Here is a 24,846-nt window from a genome sequence, read left to right as displayed (position 1 = left end):
GTTTGGTCACGAAGCTCTTATTGTGTGTTTACGTTTTCCACGTAGATGAGGACAGAACACTGACCTCTTCAGTACATGATTCATTGAAGTCAAACTTAATATTTTATTTATGTACTTCATAAAAGCGAAAGATAGAAAACAAACGATATGTTATTGTGAGGACAGAAAGGGGAATAACCCTTCGATTAGCCGGTACAGGCTAGCTCGCTAACTTTCCTTGCATTGTATAGTTAGCTAGTCGTTGTAGTCACTGTGCGCAGCGGGTTGTTATTTGATAGCTACACATCCTAAGTGTGTACATTAATCATGGCAACTAGGCGCTTGACCGATGCCTTCTTATTAATGCGGAACAATGCAATCCAAAATCGTCATATATTGGCTGAGCAAGTGAGTACATACGGCACCCGTCGTATTCTGAGTACACGTAGCAATGCTGCGGTGAGTCTAACGTTAATCGTCAGGATTTGACGTGTGTGTGTGTGTGTGTGTGTGTGTGTGTGTGTGTGTGTGTGTGTGTGTGTGTGTGTGTGTGTGTGTGTGTGTGTGTGTGTGTGTGTGTGATGGCTAACACATTTACTAAACTAGCCGTAGCTTGATTACGTCTCCTCGTTAGCTAACTAGCTTGTGGCCATCTACCACAGATTAATATAATGTTGGCTACTTGCAACTAGGTGCAGTTAGCTGTCAAGCAAGAACGCAACAACTAGGTACAGTTAGCTGTCAAGCTAGAACGCAACAACTAGGTGCAGTTAGCTGTCAAGCTAGAACGCAACAACTATGTGCAGTTAGCTGTCAAGCAAGAACGCAACAACTAGGTGCAGTTAGCTGTCAAGCTAGAACGCAACAACTAGGTGCAGTTAGTTGTCAAGCTAGAACGCAACAACTAGGTACAGTTAGCTGTCAAGCTAGAACGCAACAACTAGGTACAGTTAGCTGTCAAGTTAGATGCGCACATTTGCCTTGGCCTGAGTCATGTCACAGAGGCGTGCATTTAGAGTACTGATAGCCTCAACTTGCATTACCAATCATCTTAGAGCGTGCGTTCTCCTTTGGCATGATAAAGTCAATTGAAGCAATGCATTTGTCAAAGTAAGAAACCAATTAAAAGTTTGGCTTAAGCTAGAACATGAAGTAAATTTTAGGAGCAATGTTCAGTACTTGATAAAGAAGTCATAAGTGTATGCTGGAATGAGTTGGATGGTCAAATGTAACAATTAACGTGTTGCATTTTATGAGGTGTTTGTTTGTAGTGTGTGTACCCTTTTGCTTTTTAGTGATTTGCTTTCTCAACCCTACCCTTTTTAGATGGTGCTTTGCTCTGTTTTAGATTTAATTGATCCTGTGCTTGGTGTTGGGTTGTTAAACTGTTTAAGGTACTTTACACACACTTTACATTGATATAGCCTAGGCCTACTTGTTACTAAGATATTTGTATATGCTAATTTAGAATACCTAGTTTGTACTGTTGGTCACTGATATATATTTTCTATTCTTCATTATTGACCAGGATGCAGGGCCTTTTACAAATGCTGTCTATGTAAGTCCATAATATCTTAGCCTATTTATTTTGCTTAGTTTCAAAACTCTAAAGAGTTCATAGTTTTCCCTTTCAGTCCTTCTTTTATTCACCCTCCTACTTCTGGGCACTAAGGTGTTTTGACTATGGAACTGTTATTGTGTATAGCAAGTTCATAGTAGAACTCAAATCCAGACTTTGAAATGCCTTCTTTTCATCCACCTGATTGTGGATAGTCGAGGAAGCGTTAGGCCCAATTCATTACATGACAAATCAGTCGTCTGACGTTTTGGGGCATAGTAATGTTTGTTTGAATCAAAGAGCAAATCCAGTGTTTACTAGGCTTTGAGTTTCTGAAGTAGCTTAGGTGCTCCTCCTTGTTTTTATGGCATTATTTCTCTTGCATGGTGTTCTGGGTGCTCGTGCTGAGTGATCTGCATGCATATCAAAATCCTCTTATGTGAATCTTTGTCCTGCATCTTTCCTTTCTCTAGGCCTATATGAAATGCTTCTGTGCTTAGGCTAATCATTTGGAGATCAGGGACATAGGCTAGCCCTATTTCTTTGCCTTCGCACACACACTCTCATGTCACACTTCACTGACCCAATGTATTTAGGCCTAGCATAGATTTATCAAAGACAGGCCTACCTTTTTACAGGATGATTTTACATGTATGAAGAACCTCGATTGATATAAAATTGGAACATAACATTTTGGAACATTTAGTATGATCCCTCTTTAAACGGTATCTGTGACATTGCATGAAAAATGTCTGTATGAAGCTGATCACTGATTTTTGTCTGGGGCTCACTTACTGTTACTTCTCTCACTTCATCTCACCTCTCCCTCTCTCCTCATTGGACTTCGCTGGGGTCTGCCAATCACATTAGGAGCTTGATGAGGTACTGTCCAATCTCCTTGTATCCAAACTATACTATCAGAGTCACAAGGACCTATTTTTCTGGGGGAAACATAAACCATTCCCAGAAAGTCTGCTTGAAATGGGAAATTATATGCTGTGTATTATCTGTGATGTTCCTATCAGTTGGCTGATGACCGCATGGCCCTGGTCTCTGGGATACGTTTGGACCCAGAAGCTGCCATCGGAGTCACCAAGAGACTGTCGCCCAAGTGGGTAGATGGGGTCGATGAGGTAAGAACCAATCACATGCTTTCTACAGTACTTCAGTATGATAAGTTTTTATTTTGTCTTTACAGTGCATTCGGAAAATATTCAGAACCTTTCACTTTTTACACATTTTGTTGCATTACAGCCATATTGTAAATAAAATACCCCATAATGATGAAGCGAGAATGTTTTTTAGAAATGTTAGTAAATGTATTAAAAAAAAAAAAACATACTTTATTTACGTAAGTATTCAGAGCCTTTGCTATGAGACTCAAAATTGAGTTCAGGTGCATCTTGTTTCAATTGATCATCCTTGAGATGTTTCTACAACTTAATCGGTCAATTCAATTGATTGTACATGATTTAGAAAGGCACACACCTGTATATAAGGTCCCACAGCTGACAGTGTATGTCAGATCAAAAACCAAGCCATGAGGTAGAAGGAATTATCCGTAGAGCTCCGAGACAGAATGGTGTCGAGGCACAGATCTGGGGAAGGGTACCAAAACATTTCTGCAGCATTGAAGGTCCCCAAGAACACTGGCCTCCATCATTTTTTTTAAATGGAAGAAGTTTGGAACCACCAACACTCTTCCTAGAGCAATCGGGGGAGAAGGGCCTTGGTCAGGGAGGTGACCCAGAACCCGATGGTCCCTCTGACAGAGCTCTGGAGTTCCTTTCTGGAGATGGGAAAACCTTCCAGAAGGACAACCATCTCTGTAGCACTCCACCAATCAGGCCTTAATGGTAGAGGGACAGACGGAAGCCACTCTTCAGTAAAAGGCACATGACAGCCCTTTTGAAGTTTGCAAAAAGGCACTTAAAGGAGTCAGACCATGAGAAACAAGATTCTCTGGTCTGATGAAACCAAGATTAAACTTTTTGGCCTGAATGCCAAGCGTCACGTCTGGAAGAAACCTGGAATTATCCCTACGGTGAAGCATGGTGGTGGCAACATCATACTCTGGGGTTGTTTTTTAGTGGCAGGGACTGGGAGACTAGTCAGGAATGAGGCAAAGATTAACGAAACAAAGTACAGAGGTCCTTGATGAAAACCTGCTCTAGAGCGCTCAGGAACCCAGACTGAGGCGACGGTTCACCTTCCAACAGGACAACGAACTTAAGCACACAGCCAAGACAACGCTGGTGTGGCTTCGGGACAAGTCTCTGAATGTCCTTGAGTGGTCCAGCCAGAGCCCATACTTGATCTCGATCAAACATCTCTGGAGAGGAATAGCTGTACAGTGATGATCCCCATCCAACCTGACAAAGCTTGAGAGGATCTGCAGAGAAGAATGGGAGAAACTCCCAAAATACAGGTGTGCCAAGCTTGTAGTATCATACCCAAGAAGACTCGATGCTGTAATTGCTGCCAAAGGGGCTTCAACAAAGTGCTGAGTAAAAGGTCTGAATACTGATGTGAATGTAATATTTCCGTTTTTTATTTTTTTATACATTTGCAAAAATTTGCTTTGTCCATTATGGGGTATTATGTGTAGATTAAGGGGGGGAAATTATTTAATCCATTTTAGAATAAGGCTGTAATGTAACAATGTGGAAAAAGTCAAGGGGTCTGAATACTTAAACAATTGCACTGGATACAGTACCAGTCAACAGTTTGGACACATCTACTCATTCAAGTGTTTTTTTCTTTATTTTTACTATTTTCTACATGATAGAATAATAGTGTAGACATCAAAACTATGACATAACATATGGAATCATGTAGTTTAACAAAAAATTGTTAAACAAATCTAAATATTTGAGAGATTCTTCAAAGTTGCCGCTCTTTGCCCTGATGACAGCTTTGCACGCTCTTGGCATTCTGTCAACCAGCTTCATGAGGAATAGTTTCCCAACAGTCTTGAAAGAGTTCCCACATGCTGAGCACTTTTTGGCTGCTTTTCCTTCACTCTGCGGTCCAACTCCTCCCAAACCATCTCAATTGGTTTGAGTTCGGGTGATTGTGGAGGCCAGGTCCTCTGATGCAGCACTCCGTCACTCTCCTTGGTCATATAGCTCTTACACAGCCTAGAGATGTGTTGGGTCATTGTCCTGTTGAAAAACAAATGATAGTCCCACTAAGCGCAAACCAGATGGGATGGCTTATAGCTGCAGAATGCTGTGATAGCCATGCTGGTTAAGTGTGCCTTGAATTCTAAATAAATTACTGACGGTGTCACGAGCAAAGCACCATTACACCTCCTCCATGCTTCAGTGGTAACCACACATGCGGAGATCATCCGTTCACCTACGCTGCGTCTCACGAAGACACGGCGGTTTGAACCAAAAATCTCCAATTTGGATTCATCAGACCAAAGGGTAGAGTTCCACCAGTCTAATGTCCATTGCTTGTGTTTCTTGGCCCAAGCAACTGTCTTCTTATTGGTGTCCTGTAGTAGTGTTTTTAGTAGTCCTGATTCACGCAGTCTCCTCTGAACAGTTGATGTTGAGATGTGTCTTACTTGAACTCACAAACATTTATTTGGGATGCCGTTTCTGAGGCTGGTAACTCTCATGAACTTATTCCTCTGCAGCAGAGGTAACTCTGGGTCTTCCTTTCCCGTGGCGGTCCTCATGAGTACCAGTTCCAACGTAGCGCTTGTTTTTTTTCAACTGCACTTGAAGAAACTTTTCCGCATTAACTGACCTTCATGTCTTAAAGTAATGATGGACTGTCATTTCTCTTTGCTTATTTGAACTGTTCTTGCCATAATATGATCTTGGTCTTTTACCAAATAGGGTTATACTCTGTATACCCCCCTACCTTGTCACAACACAACTGGCTCAAATGCATTAAGAAGGATAAAAATCTGTTAATTGAAATGCATTCCAGCTGACTACCTCATGAAGCTGGTTGAGAGAATGCCAGGAGTGTGCAAAGCTGTCATCAAGGCAAAGGGTGGCTACTTTGAAGAATATAAAATATATTTTGATTAGTTGAAAGCTTTTTTGGGGTTACTACATGATTCTATATGTGTTTTATAGTTTTGATGTCTTCGTTATTATTCTACAATGGACAAAATAGCGAAGATAAAGAAAAACCCTGGAATGAGTCGGTGTGTCAACTATTGACTGGTACTGTATATAATATTTCTATTCACAGTGAATGAAGGATAACGATGTAAAGACATTGTACATTTTTCCTCTACCAATCTTTGAGGCTAAGGGAGGATTGATGTATTTCCAATCCAATAAAATCTGTCTGTGGGCCAACAGGGAGACAAAGGCAGTGTCATCTAGCTGTCTATTGGTCAGGGAAGGATTGTTGTTTGGTACTCCAAAAATAGTCTTTTCTGCACTAGGCTGCAACTCTATATCCAATGCTTCAGAAAGGGTCTTACATATAGTGGAACAATCTACCCGATGTGGACAGGACCAGAACATGTAAGTTAAGTTTGCCAAGGAGCTTTTACACCTGTCACATGTACCATCAATTTGGGCAGAATTTTAAGAATATGACCTTACTGAAATGGATACGGTGAAGTACCTTAAACTGTCTAAGGCTGAGCCGGGTACAAGAAGAGCTTCCATTTACTTTATTAAGTAAGCCACTACTTCAGACTTCATCAGAGATCTCTCCACCAAGTTTCTTTCCCTTTTGAGGACTATCTTTTTTAAACGTGTAGTTTACAATTTTACTACTTGATGTTAGATAGTCCCTCATCCTGAAAGTAGTTTATGGGTCAGGAGAAACTAATCCATGGTTCAGTTTTCTTTAAACAGCCGCACCTTACTTTAGCCACCACAATCAATGGTAGTGATGGGGACATGTGAGCATGTTAAAAAATATATATATAATATTCATGGCCAAATTACCTTTTTAAGTAACATCTAACCAAATATGGAGTTTCAGGGTGAGGAACAATCTAACGTCAAGTTGTAAAATAGTGAGCTAATCCTTTACGTTTAGGCTATTACATATGCCTAGTTTCCATTTACATTTAAGTCATTTAGCAGACGCTGAAACTGTTGAGCTGTAGATACTTCAGAAAATGTCATCTTATTAGCATTAGCCTATACCAAATTCCAAGGTTCCGTGTCAGTCTTCTTTAAAATGTCATTTTTATTGGAGCTTTCAGTGCATGTCCTGTTCTCCCAAGCATCTGTGTTAATCTTGTGCGTGGGCTTTCAGATTCAGTATGACATCACACGGGTCCAGCAGAAAACGAAGGAGCTGGCCGCCCTCCATGACAAGCACATGAACCGTCCCACCCTGGATGACAGCAGTGAAGAGGAGCATGCCATAGAGATCACTACTCAGGAGATCACACAGGTTGGTCAGTGACAGAGGAGTCCATACAAGAAACTCAATTGAAGAGAATATCATATTTATTATTCAAATCACTAATATTTATTATTCAAATCACTAATATTTATTATTCAAATCAAATTTTATTGGTCACATACATGTGTTTAACAGATGTTTTTGCGGGTGTAGTGAAATGCTTGTGTTTCTAGCTCCAATAGTGCAGTAATATCTAACAATTTCACAACAAACAGTGCACACAAATCTAAAATAAAGAATATATAAGTATTTGGACAAGCAATGTCGGAGTGGCATAAATATAGTAGAATAGAATACAGTATATACATATGAGATGAGTAATGCAAAATATGTAAACATTATTAGTGACTAGTGTTCCATTATTAAAGTGGCCAGTGATTTCAAGTCTGTATATAGGGCAGCAGTCTCTAATGTGCTAGTGATGGCTATTTAACCGTCGGATGGCCTTGAGATAAAAGCCATTTTTCAGTCTCTGTCCCAGCTTTGATGCACATGTACTGACCCCGCCTTCTGGATGATCGTGGGGTGAACAGGCAGTGGCTCAGGTGGTTATGGTCCTTGATGATCTTTTTGGCCTTCTTGTAACATCAGGTGCTGTAGGTGTACTGTAGGGCAGGTCGTTGGGCAGGTTGTTTGCCCCCGGTGATGCGTTGTGCAGACTGCACCACCCTCTGGAGAGCCCTGCGGTTGCGGATGGTGCAGTTGCCGTACCAGGCGGTGATACAGCTCGACAGGATGCTCTCAATCTGTAAATGTTAGTGAGGGTTTTAGGTGAGAAGCCACATTTCTTCAGCCTCCTGAGGTTGAAGAGGCGCTGTTGCGCCTTCTTCACCACACTGTCTGTGTTGGTGGACCATTTCAATTTGTCAGTGATGTGTACGCCAAGGAACCTGAAGCCTTCCACCTTCTCCACTGCGGTCCCGTGGATGGGGGGGTAGCTAGCTGTTTCCTGAAGTCCACGATCGGCTGCTTTTGTTGATGTTGATTGAGAGGTTATTTTCCTGGCACCACACTCCCAGGGCCCTCACCTCCTGTAGGCTGTGTTGTCTGCAAACTTGATGATTGAGTTGGAGGCATGCGTGGGCACGCAGTCGTGGGTGAACAGGGAGTACAGGAGGGGGCTGAGCAGGCACCCTTGTGGGGCCCTGTGTTGAGGATCAGTGAAGTGGTGTTGTTTCCTACCTTCAGCTTAAAATAAAGAAAGAAAAACCTCAATGTAGCCTATATATACAAATTGCACTATAATTATACATTTATGGATTAAAAAAATACATTTGTTTTCTCTTTATTCAACCCGACTCTTTATGAATCTAAACGCGCCTGCCCTACGTAGATAACCACGGGACTGTGGGTTGAGTTAACCTGCACATCACTAGTGTAGATATTAATGAGTTATTTTGAATTTAAATTGTACAAAGGTCAAATGTTTTTCTCTAATACAGCAAAGATATATTGAGTGCTTGCTCTTTTGCCTCTGTGTGTAGATGTTCCACCGGTGTCAGCGTGCGGTGAGAGGTCTGCAGTCTCGCTTTGGCCACTGCACAGAGCAAGAGGAGAGGCTTCTGAGAAACGTGGTGTCCTCGTTGGCAGGGAGCCTGCAGGAGCTGTCCACCAACTTCAGACACGCACAGTCCAGTTACCTGAAACGTAAGCGAGCACTCACTCAAACTGAACGGTGGTATTTCACCTTACTGTATTTACTCCTACACCTCTTCAGCTATCTTCCAACCCTCACTTCTCTCTCTTCTGACACACACACACACACACACACACACACACACACACACACACACACACACACACACACACACACACACACACACACACACACACTCTACATTTCTCTGGTCTTAGGTTTCACCTGCACCCTCATCATATGTCTCTTTTATTGTCATAATGTTGATGCTTTCTGTTACAGGCATGAAGAATCGCGAGGAGAGATCAAAGCACTTTTTTGACTCCGGTCCTCTAATGGAGGAGGATGAAGACATAGCACTATATGACAGGGTGAGCTTGGAACTGACACTGTCAGTGTATTTTGACATTTCCCTGATCAGCATTATTGCTTATACATACAGTTGAAGTCAGAAGTTTACATACACTTAGGTTACAGTCATTAAAAAATATCAGCTGATGTATGAAGGGCTATATAAATAAATTTGATTTTGATTTGATTAACTCATTTTTCAACCACTCCACAAATTTCTTGTTAACAAACTATAGTTTTGGCAAGTCGGTTAAGACATCTACTTTGTGCATGACACAAATAATTTTTCCAACAATTGTTTACAGATTATTTCACTTATAATTCACTGTATCACAATTCCAGTTGGTCAGAAGTTTACATACACTAAGTTGACTGTACCTTTAAAACAGCATTGAAAATTCCAGAAAATTATGTCATGGCTTTAGAAGCTTCTGATAGGCTAATTGATATAATTTGAGTCAATTGGATGTGTACCTGTGGATGTATTTCAAGGTCTACCTTCAAACTCAGTGCCTCTTTGCTTGACATCATGAGACAATCAAAAGAAATCAGCCAAGACATCAGAAAAAAATTGTAGACCTCCACGTCCGAAAGCCTAAAGGTACCAAGTTCATCTGTACAAACAATAGTACGCAAGTATAAACACCATGGGACCACGCAGCCGTCATACCGCTCAGGAAGGAGAGGCGTTCTGTCTCCTAGAGATGAATGTACTTTGGTGCGAAAAGTGCAAATCAATCCCAGAACAACAGCAAAGGACCTTGTGAAGATGCTGGAGGAAACCTGTACAAAAGTATCTATATCCACAGTAAAACGAGTCCTGTATCGACATAACCTGAAAGTTCGCTCAAAACCACCATAAAGAGCCAGACTACAGTTTCCAACTGCACATGGGGACAAAGATTGTACTTTTTTGAGAAATGTCCTGTGGTCTGATGAAACAAAAATAGAACTGTTTGGCCATGATGACCATCGTTATGTTTGGAGGAAAAAGGGGGAGGCTTGCAAGCCGAAGAACATCATCCCAACCATAAAGCACGGGGGTGGCAGCATCATGTTGTGGGGGTGCTTTGCTGCAGGAGGAACTGGTGCACTTCACAAAATAGAGGGCATCATGTGGAGGGAAAATTATGTGGATATATTGAAGTAACATCAGTCAGGAAGTTAAGCTTGGTCGCAAATGGGTCTTCCAAATTGAAAATGAGCTGAAGCATACATCCAAAGTTGTGGCAAAATGGCTTAAGGACAACAAAGTCAAGGTATTGGAGTGGCCATCACAGAGCCTTGACCTCAATCCCATAGAAAATTTGTGGGCAGAACTGAAAAAGCGTGTGTGAGCAAGGAGGCCTACAAACCTGACTCAGTTACACCAGCTCTGTCAGGAGGAATGGGCCAAAATTCACCCAACTTATTGTGGGGAGCTTGTGGAAGGCAGTGCTACCATCTACTAATTGAGTGCATGTAAGTGTCTGACCCACTGGGAATGTGATGAAAGAAATACAAGCTGAAATTAATCATTCTCTCTACTATTATTCTGACATTTCACATTCTTACAATAAAGTGGTGATCCTAACTGACCCAAGACAGGGAATTTTTACTCTGATTAAGTGTCAGGAATTGTGAAACTGAGTTTAAATGTACTAAGCTAAGGTGTATGTAAACTTCCAACTTTCTTTGTGTGGTGTATGAAGAGGTTACTGGACCGCAGGGAAAATTACCTGTGAACAGCACTATTCGACTGAACTATTTTCATAGCATTAAGATTGTAACAACTATTTTTTTCCCCTGCAGAAGGGAATAGGGTGCCATTTGGGACGAAGACAAAGTTTTATTCAGTGAGCCCATATTTCTGATCTCTCCCAGGGGTTTACAGGTGACCAGCTGGTCCTGGTAGAGCAGAATACAGTGATGGTGGAGGAACGTGAGAGAGAGGTCAGACAGATTGTCCAGTCCATCTCTGACCTGAATGAGATTTTCCGAGACCTGGCTGGATTGGTGGTGGAACAGGTCTGTGAGGGAAAACTCTATTCAGTGATTGGAAACACCATGTTTATACCTTGTGATGATTAACATCAATAACAAACTGTGTCGATATGGATATGACTTGGTATGTTTTCCCAACTGATTTGTTTCATTATTTATCCAATATCAGGGCACAGTACTTGACAGAATTGACTTCAATGTGGAGCAATCGTGTGTCAAAACAGAAGAGGGGTTGAAACAGCTACAAAAGGTAAGGACACAATGTTAGATTGTTGATGTTTCAGATGTGCGTTGCACAATGGTTCAAACGAAGCCCAATTGATGATTATGTCCATGAAAAAGGGTAAGATGTCATCTTGCCCACAAACTTAATTATAACATTTTCTCTGTTTTCTTGCAGGCTGAACAGTATCAGAAGAAAAACCGAAAGATGCTGGTCATTTTAATCCTTACTGTTATAGTTGTCGTTCTAATACTTATTCTATTTGGGACCAAGTTCTAGTGATTCATTCCTTTGCTTTTTGTATGTTGTGTGTGCTTGTATGAGGGTCTTATCTGTACTTCAAATGATGTTGATTACCTGTCCAACTTTTCAGTCAACATCTGAAGAATCATTCTTCCAGAATCTCGCGCTGTATGACTCATGGAGATGTTGAATGCATGATTCCTAAGAGAGGACAGCCAGGGAGAGTTCCTATTTAACTTTGGAACATGCCTGCACACACCCACTGTGCTCCAATACCCTCTTGAACATGACCATATCCATGTGTCATGGTACTGCTACAAAGAAACACAGAAAAAACATATTCAATTCCCTTGTGGTCGACTACTGATTTAATTGTTATGGCCATATAATTTGCTTGGTTTTGGAGAAAATAAGTGGTTTTCTTGTGAGAAATAACATCATCTGTCCAGTTTTAGTGTAAGCTATAGTTGTATGCTCTGCTCTTCCATGTATGTTATTCCAAGTGAAGAATTCCTACAATTCAGCTACTGCACAGATGAATACTGAATGTCTATGAACGAGGAACATTTTGTCTCGTGGTGTTGCTTTTACGGACCCTGGACTTTGCATACACTTCATTCGTTGAGCATTTGTTTCGTTTTCTGCTTTTTCATGGGAAAAAGGGAGGGAGAAATTACAATGGTTTTTGTGACTCAGTGGCTGAAACTGATTGATTGAATACCAATAGTTCTGTTTGGATTCAGACCATCCTAAATGAATGTCTCTGTACCAACAGCAGTGTCGTTCATGATGGTGCACATTTAGATCACATGACTGCTTTCTCTTGTTTTACGACCCTTTCTATTGTTCGGTATCACTAACTGATACATCAGTTGAGTTTATTTAGTCTTTTATACCTCTCACAGTTTGCACATATCGAAAGTCTGATGATTGGTTTCATGTCTGTCAAACTACTATCTGCTGTATATTATGAAATTATTTATTTTTAAAATTTAAATAATATAAAAGGTCAAGGGATTTAGTCTATGGCAAAGATGTATTGAATAGCCTAAATTGTGTCTGTGGCGGCCTGTGTTGGAATGAACGATGTGTTGCAAGCTTTTGCACTCAAATTACCTTGCCGATTCCGCTACAAAATCAACACTACAGTTTCTTATGAAGAATGGTCCTGTTTTTTTGTAAAGATATGTGACCCATTTCATGTTAAATTCTGAATAGATTTCAAAGTGTGCTCAAGTCTTTATTACTGATGATGAAGCTGAATTCATTGTGAAGTCCCAAATGGCACCCTATTCACTAAATAGTGTACTACTTTTGACCAGGACCAATAGCCAGGGAATAGGGTACAATTTGGGAAGTCTTGGACAGAATTAGCTATTTCCAAAACATTGTCCAAGTTCAGTTTTATATATATATAGATTTATACACACTTCAATTATAAATCATAATTGCTCATGTCTGGATGTTTTCTTTGGGTGGGGAAACACCTTCGTCCCAATGGTATATTATGGCTCATGTTATTCTTATGTTTTTAGTTTTGTTTTACGATTGTGGATATTAACGGTTTAAAGAAATAATACACGTGCATTGCTGCATTGGTTCGTATCCGCAGTTTGAGATATAGCTGCTTACCAAGAAAACATTATGCATAAGTAGGATTGGATAGTCTTTTCCACTGATTTACGGGGAAAATGGACTAAACGTACTGGTTTAAAAATATATTTCTCACACACTATGTACAACTATTGTACAGAAAAATCCAATCCTATTCAAGATCCGTGCTTAGTGCTGACTTCCCATTCAACCTCAGCAGTGACACAGCTCTTTGAAAAGCAGGATGTGCGATAAAGTGCAAAGGGCATCAATCCATCGGTTTGTCCAAAGATGGCGAACGTAGTGCTGGAGTTCAAGGCTTCTGCTGGAGATTCGGAGCCTCAAAATCGCCCTGTCCTAATTGTCGGTCAACTGAATAACTTGGCCCAAACAAACTGGACCCAGGTCAAGGGGAAATTGCAGCCACCTGTCAGCGAAAAGGTGGGGAACTAAGAAGTCGGGGCTGCTCGTGCTAGAGCTCCCCGGCAAGCACTCACTTGTCAACTGGCGCTGACATTGCAAGCTGGATAGTGTCAGTAAAAAAATCTAATTAGTAAGTTAGCTAACTAGTAATTATGATATGAAAAATGCTTAATTTTACTCTTGGTATTCTGTGAAATAGTTCCAATGGGCCATGCATAGTTCATTGGCTTGAATCTTACAATGCTAACAAAGTTAGCTAAATGCTTGCTAGCTAAATTAGCTATCACAAATCAAGTCATGCTAGCTTAGCTTTTAACATGCCCTCTCCACTCCAAACACATTGACTCGTTACTTGATCCCTGACAATATTTTATTGGCCTTTATTCTTAATTTCAAGAAATTCTCATTTACGTTTCCCCACCCCATTTTACTTGAAGAAGACAGCCTGTAGGAAAGTCAGTTTTACTGGATTAGCTAGTTAAATTATGTTTCAAGTTGCATGTGCCCGAATAACCTAGCTATTGCTCCTCGTGACTACTTGATGTTTGGTCCAGGCAGCTGCATGTGGAGTCAGACCAATTCTGATCTTTTGCCATTAATTGGGGAAAATGATTAGAATTTGGCTGCCTGTGTAAACGCAGCCTTTGATTACTATTTGGTCTTCTGCTTTGCTAATATATTATCACTGTTTGACAGCACAGTGTGTGCAACTTGCAGGTAAATTGTTCAACAATTTACCACATTGTCAGACAACTTATGTCATATGCTTTCACAAGTCTTACTGTATTCAGTGCCATTCAGAATCGATGTCAGCGCTTATGTGATCATCATAATATAGCACTCACAGTGACAATTTGCTATCAAAATGAAAACTTTTTATTTTTTTATCCAGGTCTGGCAGGCTGCTCTCACTGCTCTGAACCCTAACCCTACTGACAGCTGCCCTCTGTACTTGAGCCATGCAGCTGTGGCAGCCTTGCCCTCACGGGTTAGCAGACACAACAGCCCTTCCTCTGCCCACTTCCTTTCCCGTCTGGTCCGTACCTGCCTGCCTGGAGGGACAAGCCGCTGCATCCTGGTCAGTCAGTTCACTGCACTGGGATTAAAGACTAATTCGGAGCTATACGGGGCCGGTTTCCCAAACACATTAAGCCTAGTCCTGGATTTAAATGCACTTTCAGTGGAAGTTGTCCATTGAGAATAGTTTTTAGTCCAGGACTAGGCTTAATCTGTGGTGGGAAACATGCCCGTGGAGTTTAGGGTGATGCTGACCTTATCTGCCATTACGCGTCAGACACCAGACATTTATTATTCCATCCTTAGTGATAATGTGATCGTTAAGTCATAGATGGGCCCCTACAGCTGTCCGAAGTCTCAAACAAATATAGGTTAGGCCTACATGTGGTTGCATATTTAAAGTAGGCCTATGCGGTATTCTTTTGATTAGACTTTTAAGGCAATATGCCAAATTGCATGCTTTGTGATTGACACACACTGCATTTATTGATCATTTTAGCTTGACTGTTATTACAGATTTGTTATCAGACAGTGAAAGTATGTTTGTTCCTGTCTGTCCAGGTGGTGTGTGAGCGGTCTGATGTGTTTGCCTCAGCCTGTGCCATCGCCCGGGCTTTCCCCATATTCTCCCGTCGTTCTGCCTCCTCCCGCAGGACCGAGAAGAAAGTCACTGTGGAGTTCATCACTGTGGGCCAAGACAACGGACCACTGGACCCCACTATACTGCAGGTACCTCTAACTTCTATACTAGTCATTGCCAGAGCCATTGTGGACCTACATCAGCCACTGTTGTTGCTGCCAGCCACTGGTTTTGTAAATGACTGATCAAACTGACTACAAGATCTATATGGAGTGCTTTTATGATGTACTGCACAAGTATTCCTACCAAACCGTTTAGTATGGGCACATCTGTTCGGTCCGCACTGTGAACCTGAATGAATACATTAAAAAATATAAAAACCCACCTGGCCTATAGGCTATGCATCTTGAGTAAATCTGAGCTGAAAAAACATTGTAGGTTATTTATGTTAAAACCACTACAGTGCTGTGGCAAGTAAAACATTTTTTGGCCAAGCAGATTATAGATTTAAAAAAATAACTATCAAACAATTTACGCTACTCCAATCAGAATTGAATCGGTGTCCTCCGGATGCAATGTTTTGCTCATCCCAATCTCTGTAGTGCGCATCGGAGTCTAATTATTGTAGGCCAGCGTTGACAGGCACGAGCGGTCTTTCACTCATGCAGTCGCAAGATTGTTTTTTGAGATCAAATTGAGCTGTGTTTGCACTATTTGCATAAATGCAAATAAATTCATTAAAAATCCTACCTTTTTTTTCATTTTGTCTGTCATAGTTGAAGTGTACCTATGATGATAATTACAAGCCTCATCTTTTTAAGTGGGAGAATTTGCACAATTGGTGGCTGACTAAATACTTTTTTGCCCCACTGTACATGCTTTTTTCCCATCAGTCTACACACGTTACCCCATATTGACGAAGCAAAAAAAGGTTTTTAGACATTTTTGCAAATTTCTTAAAAATAAAAAACACGTTAAGTTTGCAGACCCTTTTGATATGAGACTTGAACTTGAGCTCAGGTGCATCCTCTTTCTGTTAATCATCAACTTGGAGTGCACTTGTGGTAAATTCAATTGTTTGGACATGATTTGGAAAGGCACATAACCTGTCTATATAAGGTCCCACAGTTGACAGTGCAAGTCAGAGCAAAAAACAAGCCGTGGGGTCGAAGGAATTGTCCGTAGAGCTCCAATACAGGATTGTGTTGTGGCACAGATCTGGGGAAGGGTACCAAAAAATGTCTGTAGCATTGAAGGTCCCCAAGAACACAGTGGCCTACTTTCTTAAATGGAACAAGTTTGGAACCACTAAAACTCTTCCTAGAGCTGGCCACGCGGACAAATTGAGCAATCGAGGGAAAGGGGCTTGGTCAGGGAGGTGACCGAGAACCCAATGATCACTATGACAGAGCACCAGAGTTCCTCTGGAGATGGGAGAACTTTCAGGAAGGACAACCATCTCTGCAGCACTCCACCAATCAGGCCTTTATGGTAGAGTGGCCAGACAGCAGCCACTCCTCAGTAAAAGGCACATGACAGCCCGCTTGGAGTTTTCCAAAAAGCACCTAAAGGAGTCTCAGACCATGAGAAACAAGATTCTCTGGTTTGATAATCAAGATTGAACACTTTGGCCTGAATGCCAAGCGTCATGTCTGGATGAAACCTGGCACCATCCAAAGTATGGTGGTGGCAGCATCATGCTGTGGGGATGTTTTTCAGTGGCAGGGACTGGGAGATTCGTCAGGTTTGAGGGAAAGATGAACGGAGCAAAGTAAACAGAGATCCTTGATGCCAACCTTCTCCAGAGCACTCAGGACCTCAGACTGGGTGAAGGTTCACCTTCCAACAGGATAACGACCCTAAACACACAGCCAAGACAATTCAAGAGTGGCTTTGGGATAAGTCTCTGAATGTCCTTGAGTGGCCCAGCCAGAGCCCCGACTTGAACCCGATCGAACATCTCTGGAGAGACCTGAAAATAGCTGTGCAATAACACTCCCATCAAACCTGACCGGGCTTGAGAGGATCTGCAGAGAAGAATGGGGTTAACTCCTCAAATATAGGTGTGCTAAGCTTGTAGCGTCATACCCAAGAAGACTTGAGGCTGTTGAAGCAACTTTGGCGGCAATTATAAAGTACTAAGTAAAGAGTCTGAGTACTAATGTAGATGTGATGTTTTATTTGTAATACATTTGCAAAAAATTCTGAACCTGTTTTTGTTTTGTCATTATGGGGTATTGTGTGTAGATTGAGGTTGGGGGGGGTTACTAATGAGGCTGTAACCTAACAGTGGAAAAAGTCAAGGGGTCTGAATAATTTCTGAATGCACTGTACATGCATAAATGTAAATCCAGAGTGCATGTTTGCATGGTTGTAATTCTCTCTGGATAGGAGCATCTGCTAAATGACAAAAAATTAACTTAATTTATGCTTTGGCTCTTGCCAGTGTCTTGCCAATGCTGCTGATGGAGTGAGACTGGCAGCACGGATTGTGGACACACCGTGCAATGAGATGAATACTGATCACTTCTTGGAGGCAAGTGATATCGTAATGTAGTTATCGGCTGCGTCACAAATGGCACCCTATTCCCAACATAGGGCACTGCTTTTCAGCCCTGTGGGCTTTGCTCAAAGTAGTGCACTATCGGGTTTAGGGTGCCATTTGGGACGCTACAATAAAGCAATAGCACACTCCAGTGACTTCTTAAAACAACTTAATTAAACAAAATGTACTTTTTTTGACTGGGTATGCCTTTTTGTCTTCAGGAGATTAAGGCAGTGGGAACTGAACTGGGCATTTCTCCTGTTATCATTCGAGGAGAGGAACTGAAACAGAAAGGATTTGGAGGTAGTGTATCAGGACAGGAGGGTCTTGGCTATGTGTTATGCTTGTCTGTTATGCTTCTATGTTTTGGACCAGATTATGTGAGTTTGCTAAATATTTTAATGAACTGAGTAAACACACCGGTGCAGAATGCTGAGGAGGGCCAAGAGCAAGAGAGGGAGTGTGTTGTAGTGTCCACAACTAGTCATCGTGGAATCTGAAAAGACCCGTATCCCGAAAGCATGATGGTCTACTTCGTCCACATGCTAAAAGAAAGGAATGAGGTGGGTAGCTAACTGTCATTGTAGAAAAGTATTTATAAACAATAAATCTAATCTCTTAATTTTCATTCTGTCTATACAATAGGCTATCATTGATTTTGGCCCAATAGGCCTGACATGTTACCTCTTTAAAGGAGCTTTCTGTTTTGATAGGGGTATACAAAATGTCAGGCCTACCTATAGAAAAATACAAAAACAACACTGCAATACTGCCTCCCTGGCAAGAGTGGGCCGAAGGGTGTTTAGCATCCCCAGTCGCTCTGCAAGCGCAGAGGTTATTCTCTGCTGCTGGCCTGCTCTGCAGGCACCATCACACGAGCCTGAAGCCACACTCTGAATTCACTTTTAGAAACAAGAGATTGGCCAAAGGCACTAATAATGAATTAGATTTTAATTATATTTAAGTCACAGCCTATATGCACAATTTATAGAGTACAATGACCTAATACAACAAAATGTTTAAATGCTGAGTGCTTAATGTTCCTGCCAGCCTAGTGTGTCGACACTCGCAAATGCTTCACTATTTATTTATTTGTAGGCTATAGCCTTGAAATATTAGGCTAATAATATAGCCTAAATGCATTTAGGCTACCCATCTGGTTCCTGACCTATTTAAAGTGTTTATATGCAGTTTAATGCGACACCTCGCCTATTTGAAATTGTGAATGCTTTTAGTTGCCTTTTCATGTTTATAAAAATACTTTATATAAAAATATGGTTTATAATATCATATGGTTTGTTTTCAATACTTCAAAACCAAGTAGTCACAAAAATAGATGGGTGTTGGTTAAATGGTGATTTTAAGGAATGGAGCGAATATGGACTGTCAGTTTATCCTGTGAGTGAGGATTGTATTTTCGAGGAACGGTTGGAAAGAATTTGGTATGCCAAAGCAACTCTGCTCTCATACTCTAATTGGGACTCAAATCTGTTTGGTGCTTTGCTTCCCATTACACAAACTGTGTGGGCCAGTTAGAAAAATATTTTTTAATCATGTGTATCAGCTCGCATGTATGATGACCACACGCTTTCTTCCACTTTCCTTTTGGAGTTTTTTGGGGGTTGGTTCTCCTCTCGGTCTTTGAATGCGCAATGTTTCTATTCTGATGTATTACTTTCTCAGTAAACTTGCTAATAAATGGGACCCAAAAGATTTAGGCCAAAAGGAATGTCAAATTAGTTTTTCCACATTGGAATAAAGCTTGTATTTTAGTTTGAGTTGTCTTGTGATGTAGATACACTCATGGTTGTTTTCCCTGATAACCACACTAATATTGAGTTATCAACTCAATTACTTTGGACTGTTTGGGCCCTCAGGCATCTATGGAGTGGGCAAGGCAGCGGTGAACCCCCCTGCTCTGGCAGTCCTGAGCCACAAACCAGATGGCGCCACCCAGACTATTGCATGGGTGGGCAAGGGAATTGTATATGACACTGGAGGCCTCAGCATTAAGGGAAAGGTAAAGGCAAGCATGAGGCTTGTCAGTTTAGCTGCATCCCAAATAGCACCATGTTCTCTAGTGCAGTACTTTTGAACAGAGCCCTATGGGCCCTTGTCTAAAGTGGTGTACTATAAAGGGAATGGGGTGCCATTTGGAACAGATCCATGATGTGCTCATTCTGTCTTTTGTATAATTAAATGGATATTTAACAGTAGCCAGCAAAATAAGTATTCAGTTTCAATGTTATAAAGGATGAATTTTTCCCCTCACATCAAGACCAACATGCCTGGGATGAAGAGAGACTGTGGTGGGGCAGCAGCCATTTTAGGAGCTTTCAAAGCTACTGTCAAACAGGTTAGATCTACCTACTACCCCTGGTTAATCTTTTAAATCAACCTCTTATTTTGCAACATTCGGTCCTGTTTGGAGACACCCTATGGGATTGTATTGAGCGTTTGAAAAGTTGTGTATAGACCTTTTTTGAAATGCATGTCTTTTTTTTAGGGCTTCAAAGACAATCTCCATGCCGTATTCTGCCTGGCAGAGAATGCAGTCGGACCTGCTGCAACACGGCCAGATGACATCCACACACTCTACTCTGGAAAGTGAGTACCCTCCTAAATGTTGGATTAATTTAAACCAGTTAGGCAAAGTAATGGGAAACAGGCTAATACAATGGCAAGCTGATGGAGGAAAGTAGGGTTTTTCCTTCTAATGGGCTTTGTGTGGGAAAGACACATTTGGCTGATATTTGACCAAGGATCCTTTATTATGATGCTGGCTTAGTTTGTGGTATGAATAGCGTTTTTTGTTCTCTTTTTGCTGCCTTTCTGATGAAGGACCGTGGAGATCAACAACACTGATGCTGAGGGCAGGCTGGTGCTGTCTGATGGTGTGGTGTATGCCAGCAAGGACCTCTCTGCTGACATCATCCTGGATATGGCCACCCTGACAGGGGCACAGGTGTGTGACTGGCAGGCTCTTCTATGGCCACAGCACTGCATCTTTGGCAACAACACACACCATATATAGGCTGAAATGAACATGTGCAAGGGTCAACAGGGCTTGTGACAGATAATTATACCCAGTAAGTTTTTTTTTATTTTGTTGATCTTTGCCCTGACTGAAATTTTTGTGGGCTACAGCTAAAACTCACCACATTCTCTGAGGAACTCAAAACAACGTATCAAGGTTGTTTCACACAAATGGATGGTGTGTTTGTGTCAAACAAAATCATTAGGCCTAAATATTTCCTTATAACAGTTGTTCTAACTCAAACACAGCTTGTGCTGACTGATAAAGCCACATCATGTGGTAACACTCATTATGCACTGATGAGCTCATTCTGAAAGTCACATGCACCACACAGTATTATTTTGGCTACCCAGTGAAGTAGTTCGCTAGTGAAATGTTAGTGAGGTCTGATGCACAAAAACAAGGCTGGTTTTTGTTGCTGCCCATCATAAGCGTTAGGTGAATTTGTACTCCATACATACATAATTGAACTTCTTATTACCACCTTTCACTTTAGTTCATTACCATAGTTCCTGTATAACAAATTACTACATAAGTATATGTTTCAAACCATGGTTTAATTTGTCTCTTTCCTAGGGGATCTCCACAGGGAAGTACCATTGTGCTGTGATGACCAACAGTGAGCAGTGGGAGATGGCATGTGTGAGTGCAGGCCGCAGCAGCGGAGACCTGGCTCACCCACTGGTCTACTGCCCAGAGCTTCACTTCAGTGAGTTCACCTCGGCCGTGGCAGACATGAAGAACTCTGTGGCTGTGAGTGGCACTACTACTCTTCTCTCTGCTGTATGCCCAGTCTACTAATCTTAGATCGGAGTACGATCAAGTAGCTCCGTACAAAGAGTTGATGCTTCTACAGCCTATCATGATTGTTGTCCATTTTCCTTCACCCTATTATATATTTTCTGGATAAGAGCATCTGCTGAATGACTAAAATGTAAAGGTATCCCTTTTCTGTGTGTGTGAAAGGACCGGGAGAATGCTACGAGCTCCTGTGCCGGCCTCTTCATCGGCTCTCACCTGGGCTTCGACTGGCCTGGGGTCTGGGTCCATGTGGACATAGCCTCCCCCGTCCATGCTGTGAGTGACTGGATATTTGGGTTTAGTGGGGGTGTTTTCCTGGACACCGATTTAAGCCTAGTCATGGACTAAAAAGCTAACTTAATGGAGGAATCTCCACTGAAAATGCTTTTTAGTTCAGGATTAGGCTTAGTGTCCAGGAAACCCCTTCTAATTAAATATTTTGGAAGTATAGACATAATCTATTAAATCCATTTCAGCCACTCTCATATCTTGACAGACTCAAACACTCTTCAGAACAAGTGTGCTCTAACCTGCTTCAGCCTAGCTCAAACAAATGGGGAACGAAAGGATCATCCTCTGTATACATTATCTATCTAGTGCTTGCAGATCGGTGAAAAAACAAATGTGTAAGAGCTAATGGAGGGGGGCTGGGAACAAAAACATATTTGAGTCATGGTGTAACCTGTTCTATCATTCTCTTCCTTCCTCTGCAGGGGGAGCGTGCTACTGGCTTCGGCGTGGCTCTGCTCATGGCTCTGTTTGGCCAGGCTTCCGACGACCCTATGCTCAACCAGGTGTCTCCTCTGGGGGCGGCCAGAATGAATGCTGCGTCCGGGGACCCGATGGTGCGCGACAGCAAAAGGCGGAGACTGGTGTAAAACCTCTAAACAGCCACCTCAGGACTCCTCTGCCTCACGAACTCCAGACCCACACACCTCCCCTCTTTACACTGGCATGCACTGTTCACCTAGAAAGCATTTCTTAGTCTACTTCTTCACGATGCAGTGAATAAAATGTGGGGAAAAGAGCAGGTGGCTACAATTTCTCTCAGATTTGTTTGTGTTGTATTTAATTGACTGTCTTTTGATTATTTGTCCCACAAAGAATTGGGAGGAATTATAGCATGTTGTAGACTTAAAGGTTTTGCTGTCCTTGAATAAATTACAAGAGCATTATCACAATTTGTGAAAATGAAATCAAAATAGTCTGAAATTGACTGTTAAAATAACTGAATGAGGTATGTGATCCAAGCGATCCTGTGAGCTAAGTGATTGTTTCCTTTTTCTTTCAATGTGTGTCTTGAGTAAATTCGCTAGGCAAACACATATTTTGGTTTGCAGCCATAGCTTATCCACTGTTGCCAAACTTGTCTTTATGGACATTGGGAATAACTTGTGAATAATAAAGAGATCTTTTGGAGTAATCTTATCTGCTTTATCTTATTCCTTGTAAAATGATAACTGCATAAAATAAAATGTTGACAAACTTGCCTGTAACAAATGTAGGGGGGGGGTTAGTTCAGTGTTACCAGCCAGGCAACATATTACCAAGATACACTTCTGCCATACTCCATCCCCAGGTGGCAGCACCAACTGGGTGAAGGGCTCTTCTCTGCCAGGAAGCCTGGCTAAATCAACAGGTGTGAGTAATCTGGATGATTGGCATTCTCTGACCAGAGGCTTCTTGGCCTGCCAGTGTTTGTGGGTTTTTGTTAGTTAACCTATAGTTTATGCTATCTAGTTTTATTGCTGTATATATTTAATTTGGGTTACCTCTTTGAACCAATGCTAATCTGCTTGGATTGGCCAACTATGGCACTCATGACTGAGCTATCCCTGGAGCTAAGGTGAAGTTGCTGTCTCCTGGGTATTTGCATTCAACACCTGGTCGCATAGGCTTACTTCTCACATTTATGCACACATCAAATCATGTTACAGACCATGTAGTTAGGCCTAAAACCCCAACATAATGGGCAGTTTTGTGGGCCGATTAAACCTAATCTTATATTCAATTTGCACTTTTTAAACTCAATTGACTGAAATGGCATTTCTCAGACATGCCCTAGTTTAGATTGGAAAAAGTCGGAAGTTTCCAGAAGGCTAGTGGCAGGTTCAACTTCAGATGAATGGATAGTGGCCCCCGGGTTGACCTTGGTAATGGAGGGAAATGGATTACTGGACATTCAATGATCAAAGAGCACCACCAAGGACTGACAGAAGGGCGGTTATCGACAGAAGCAACCCACTGAATGTGTTAGATTAAATACAGTTTCCATTACTGTTTCTGTATCTACAAAGTCAATGCAGCTGAGATCATTTGTTTGCTTGAGGTAAGGCTTTCATCTGACTATTTAGGGAAGGCCCATTCCTCCTTCCCTACAAATACTGAGGTTTTTGGCATCTGAAACCATTGTGAAACAGGAGATTTGTGTGGTGTAAGTGAACTGATTGAATGCAGATTAGTCCAGTCTGCACTGCTATATGTGAACTGAAAGACAATTACATCAAGTTCCCTGCAGCCCACGCCAACTACAAGGTAGAGTTTTATGAATATGGGAACTTGCCTGGAGTTATTGGCTGTATAGATGGATGTCATATTCCCATTAAGTATCCCTCTAATACAGCATATGCTGAGGAGTACAGGAATTGTAAAAACTGGTTCTCCCAATTTGCAGTTTTCCAACATTGTTGCACCCTGGAAAGGTACAATTCATGACTCAATAATTTTCAAAAATTCCTCTTTGTACGCTCAGCTTGAAGGAGGACAACATAGTGAAATCATACTTGGTGACAGTGGGTATGCATAGACCAATTTCTTGTTCACCCCCTCTGTTCATGCAATAAGACCTGAGCAACAAGGGTACAACCAAGCTCATATCCACACCAGAGGTGTTGTGGAGCTCATGTTTGGTGTGTTGAAGCCGTTTCCAGTGTCTCAAACACATTGCACTTTTAACCAAGAACGTTCTGCATTGTCATAATTGCAACAGCAGTGCTTCACAATTGAAGATGAGGAGGACCCAAATGTTCCCATGGTTGAGGTAGACAATGACAGAAATGGAATAGACTGCAGTGATGAGGCACTTCTCACAACAAAGATGGCTCAAGCTATTTTATCAAACAATAGCCATGGATTGGTTATAACCTGAGGGTTGGGGCCTCTAGAAATGTAATAACTCCAGAGATACTGGATATAATGTCAAGATGCTTGTCTCCTCCCTAACAATGTGACTTGTTGTCCCCATAGCGGAACAGCAGCTGTAAACCTCTCCAACCACTCTCAAATTCATAAAACCTATAGATGCAAGGACTGACCATGCATCCATGATATAAAAATTATAGTTTTCAAGATGCACTATGCAGAAATCGCTCCGCCATTTCCTGGTTGCTAAAAAGTCTAAAAGTTAGCCTAATTTCAGTTTGTGACGAGACAAGCAGTCATTGTGTATAGCAGGGTTCCCCAACTGGCGGCCCATGGGCC

General features: G+C 41.6%; 2 protein-coding genes across 8 annotated transcripts; both read left to right on the top strand.

Annotated features, from left to right (window-relative positions):
* The first annotated feature begins 16 nt into the window (after positions 1–16).
* LOC124031178 (syntaxin-16-like) lies at positions 17–12,825 on the top strand. Of its 7 annotated transcripts, none has more exons than XM_046342112.1 (10): positions 19–387; positions 1,508–1,537; positions 2,408–2,419; positions 2,563–2,670; positions 6,782–6,922; positions 8,419–8,581; positions 8,853–8,941; positions 10,785–10,928; positions 11,074–11,154; positions 11,305–12,825. In XM_046342112.1, exons 1-10 carry the CDS (start codon positions 307–309, stop codon positions 11,404–11,406), a joined length of 951 nt encoding a protein of 316 aa, XP_046198068.1. In that variant the 5' UTR covers positions 19–306; the 3' UTR covers positions 11,407–12,825. The 7 variants fall into 7 exon arrangements, with proteins under 7 accessions (XP_046198069.1, XP_046198066.1, XP_046198070.1 ...); XM_046342109.1 differs by having other exon boundaries at positions 19–438; XM_046342116.1 differs by lacking the exon at positions 19–387 and adding an exon at positions 1,306–1,373.
* A 389-nt stretch (positions 12,826–13,214) lies between these two features.
* On the top strand, positions 13,215–22,794 carry npepl1 (aminopeptidase like 1). The gene is made up of 12 exons (XM_046342108.1): positions 13,215–13,404; positions 14,279–14,464; positions 14,965–15,132; positions 17,430–17,519; positions 17,750–17,831; positions 19,406–19,548; positions 19,807–19,884; positions 20,035–20,135; positions 20,370–20,493; positions 21,142–21,318; positions 21,532–21,642; positions 22,080–22,794. Exons 1-12 carry the CDS (start codon positions 13,255–13,257, stop codon positions 22,242–22,244), a joined length of 1,575 nt encoding a protein of 524 aa, XP_046198064.1. The 5' UTR covers positions 13,215–13,254; the 3' UTR covers positions 22,245–22,794.
* The last annotated feature ends 2,052 nt before the right edge of the window (positions 22,795–24,846 follow it).

Source organism: Oncorhynchus gorbuscha, linkage group LG03 (genome assembly GCF_021184085.1).
Source record: "Oncorhynchus gorbuscha isolate QuinsamMale2020 ecotype Even-year linkage group LG03, OgorEven_v1.0, whole genome shotgun sequence".
Classification (NCBI taxonomy): Eukaryota; Metazoa; Chordata; class Actinopteri; order Salmoniformes; family Salmonidae; genus Oncorhynchus; species Oncorhynchus gorbuscha.
Note: the sequence above shows the minus strand (reverse complement) of the source record. Positions and strands in the feature narration are given on the sequence as shown.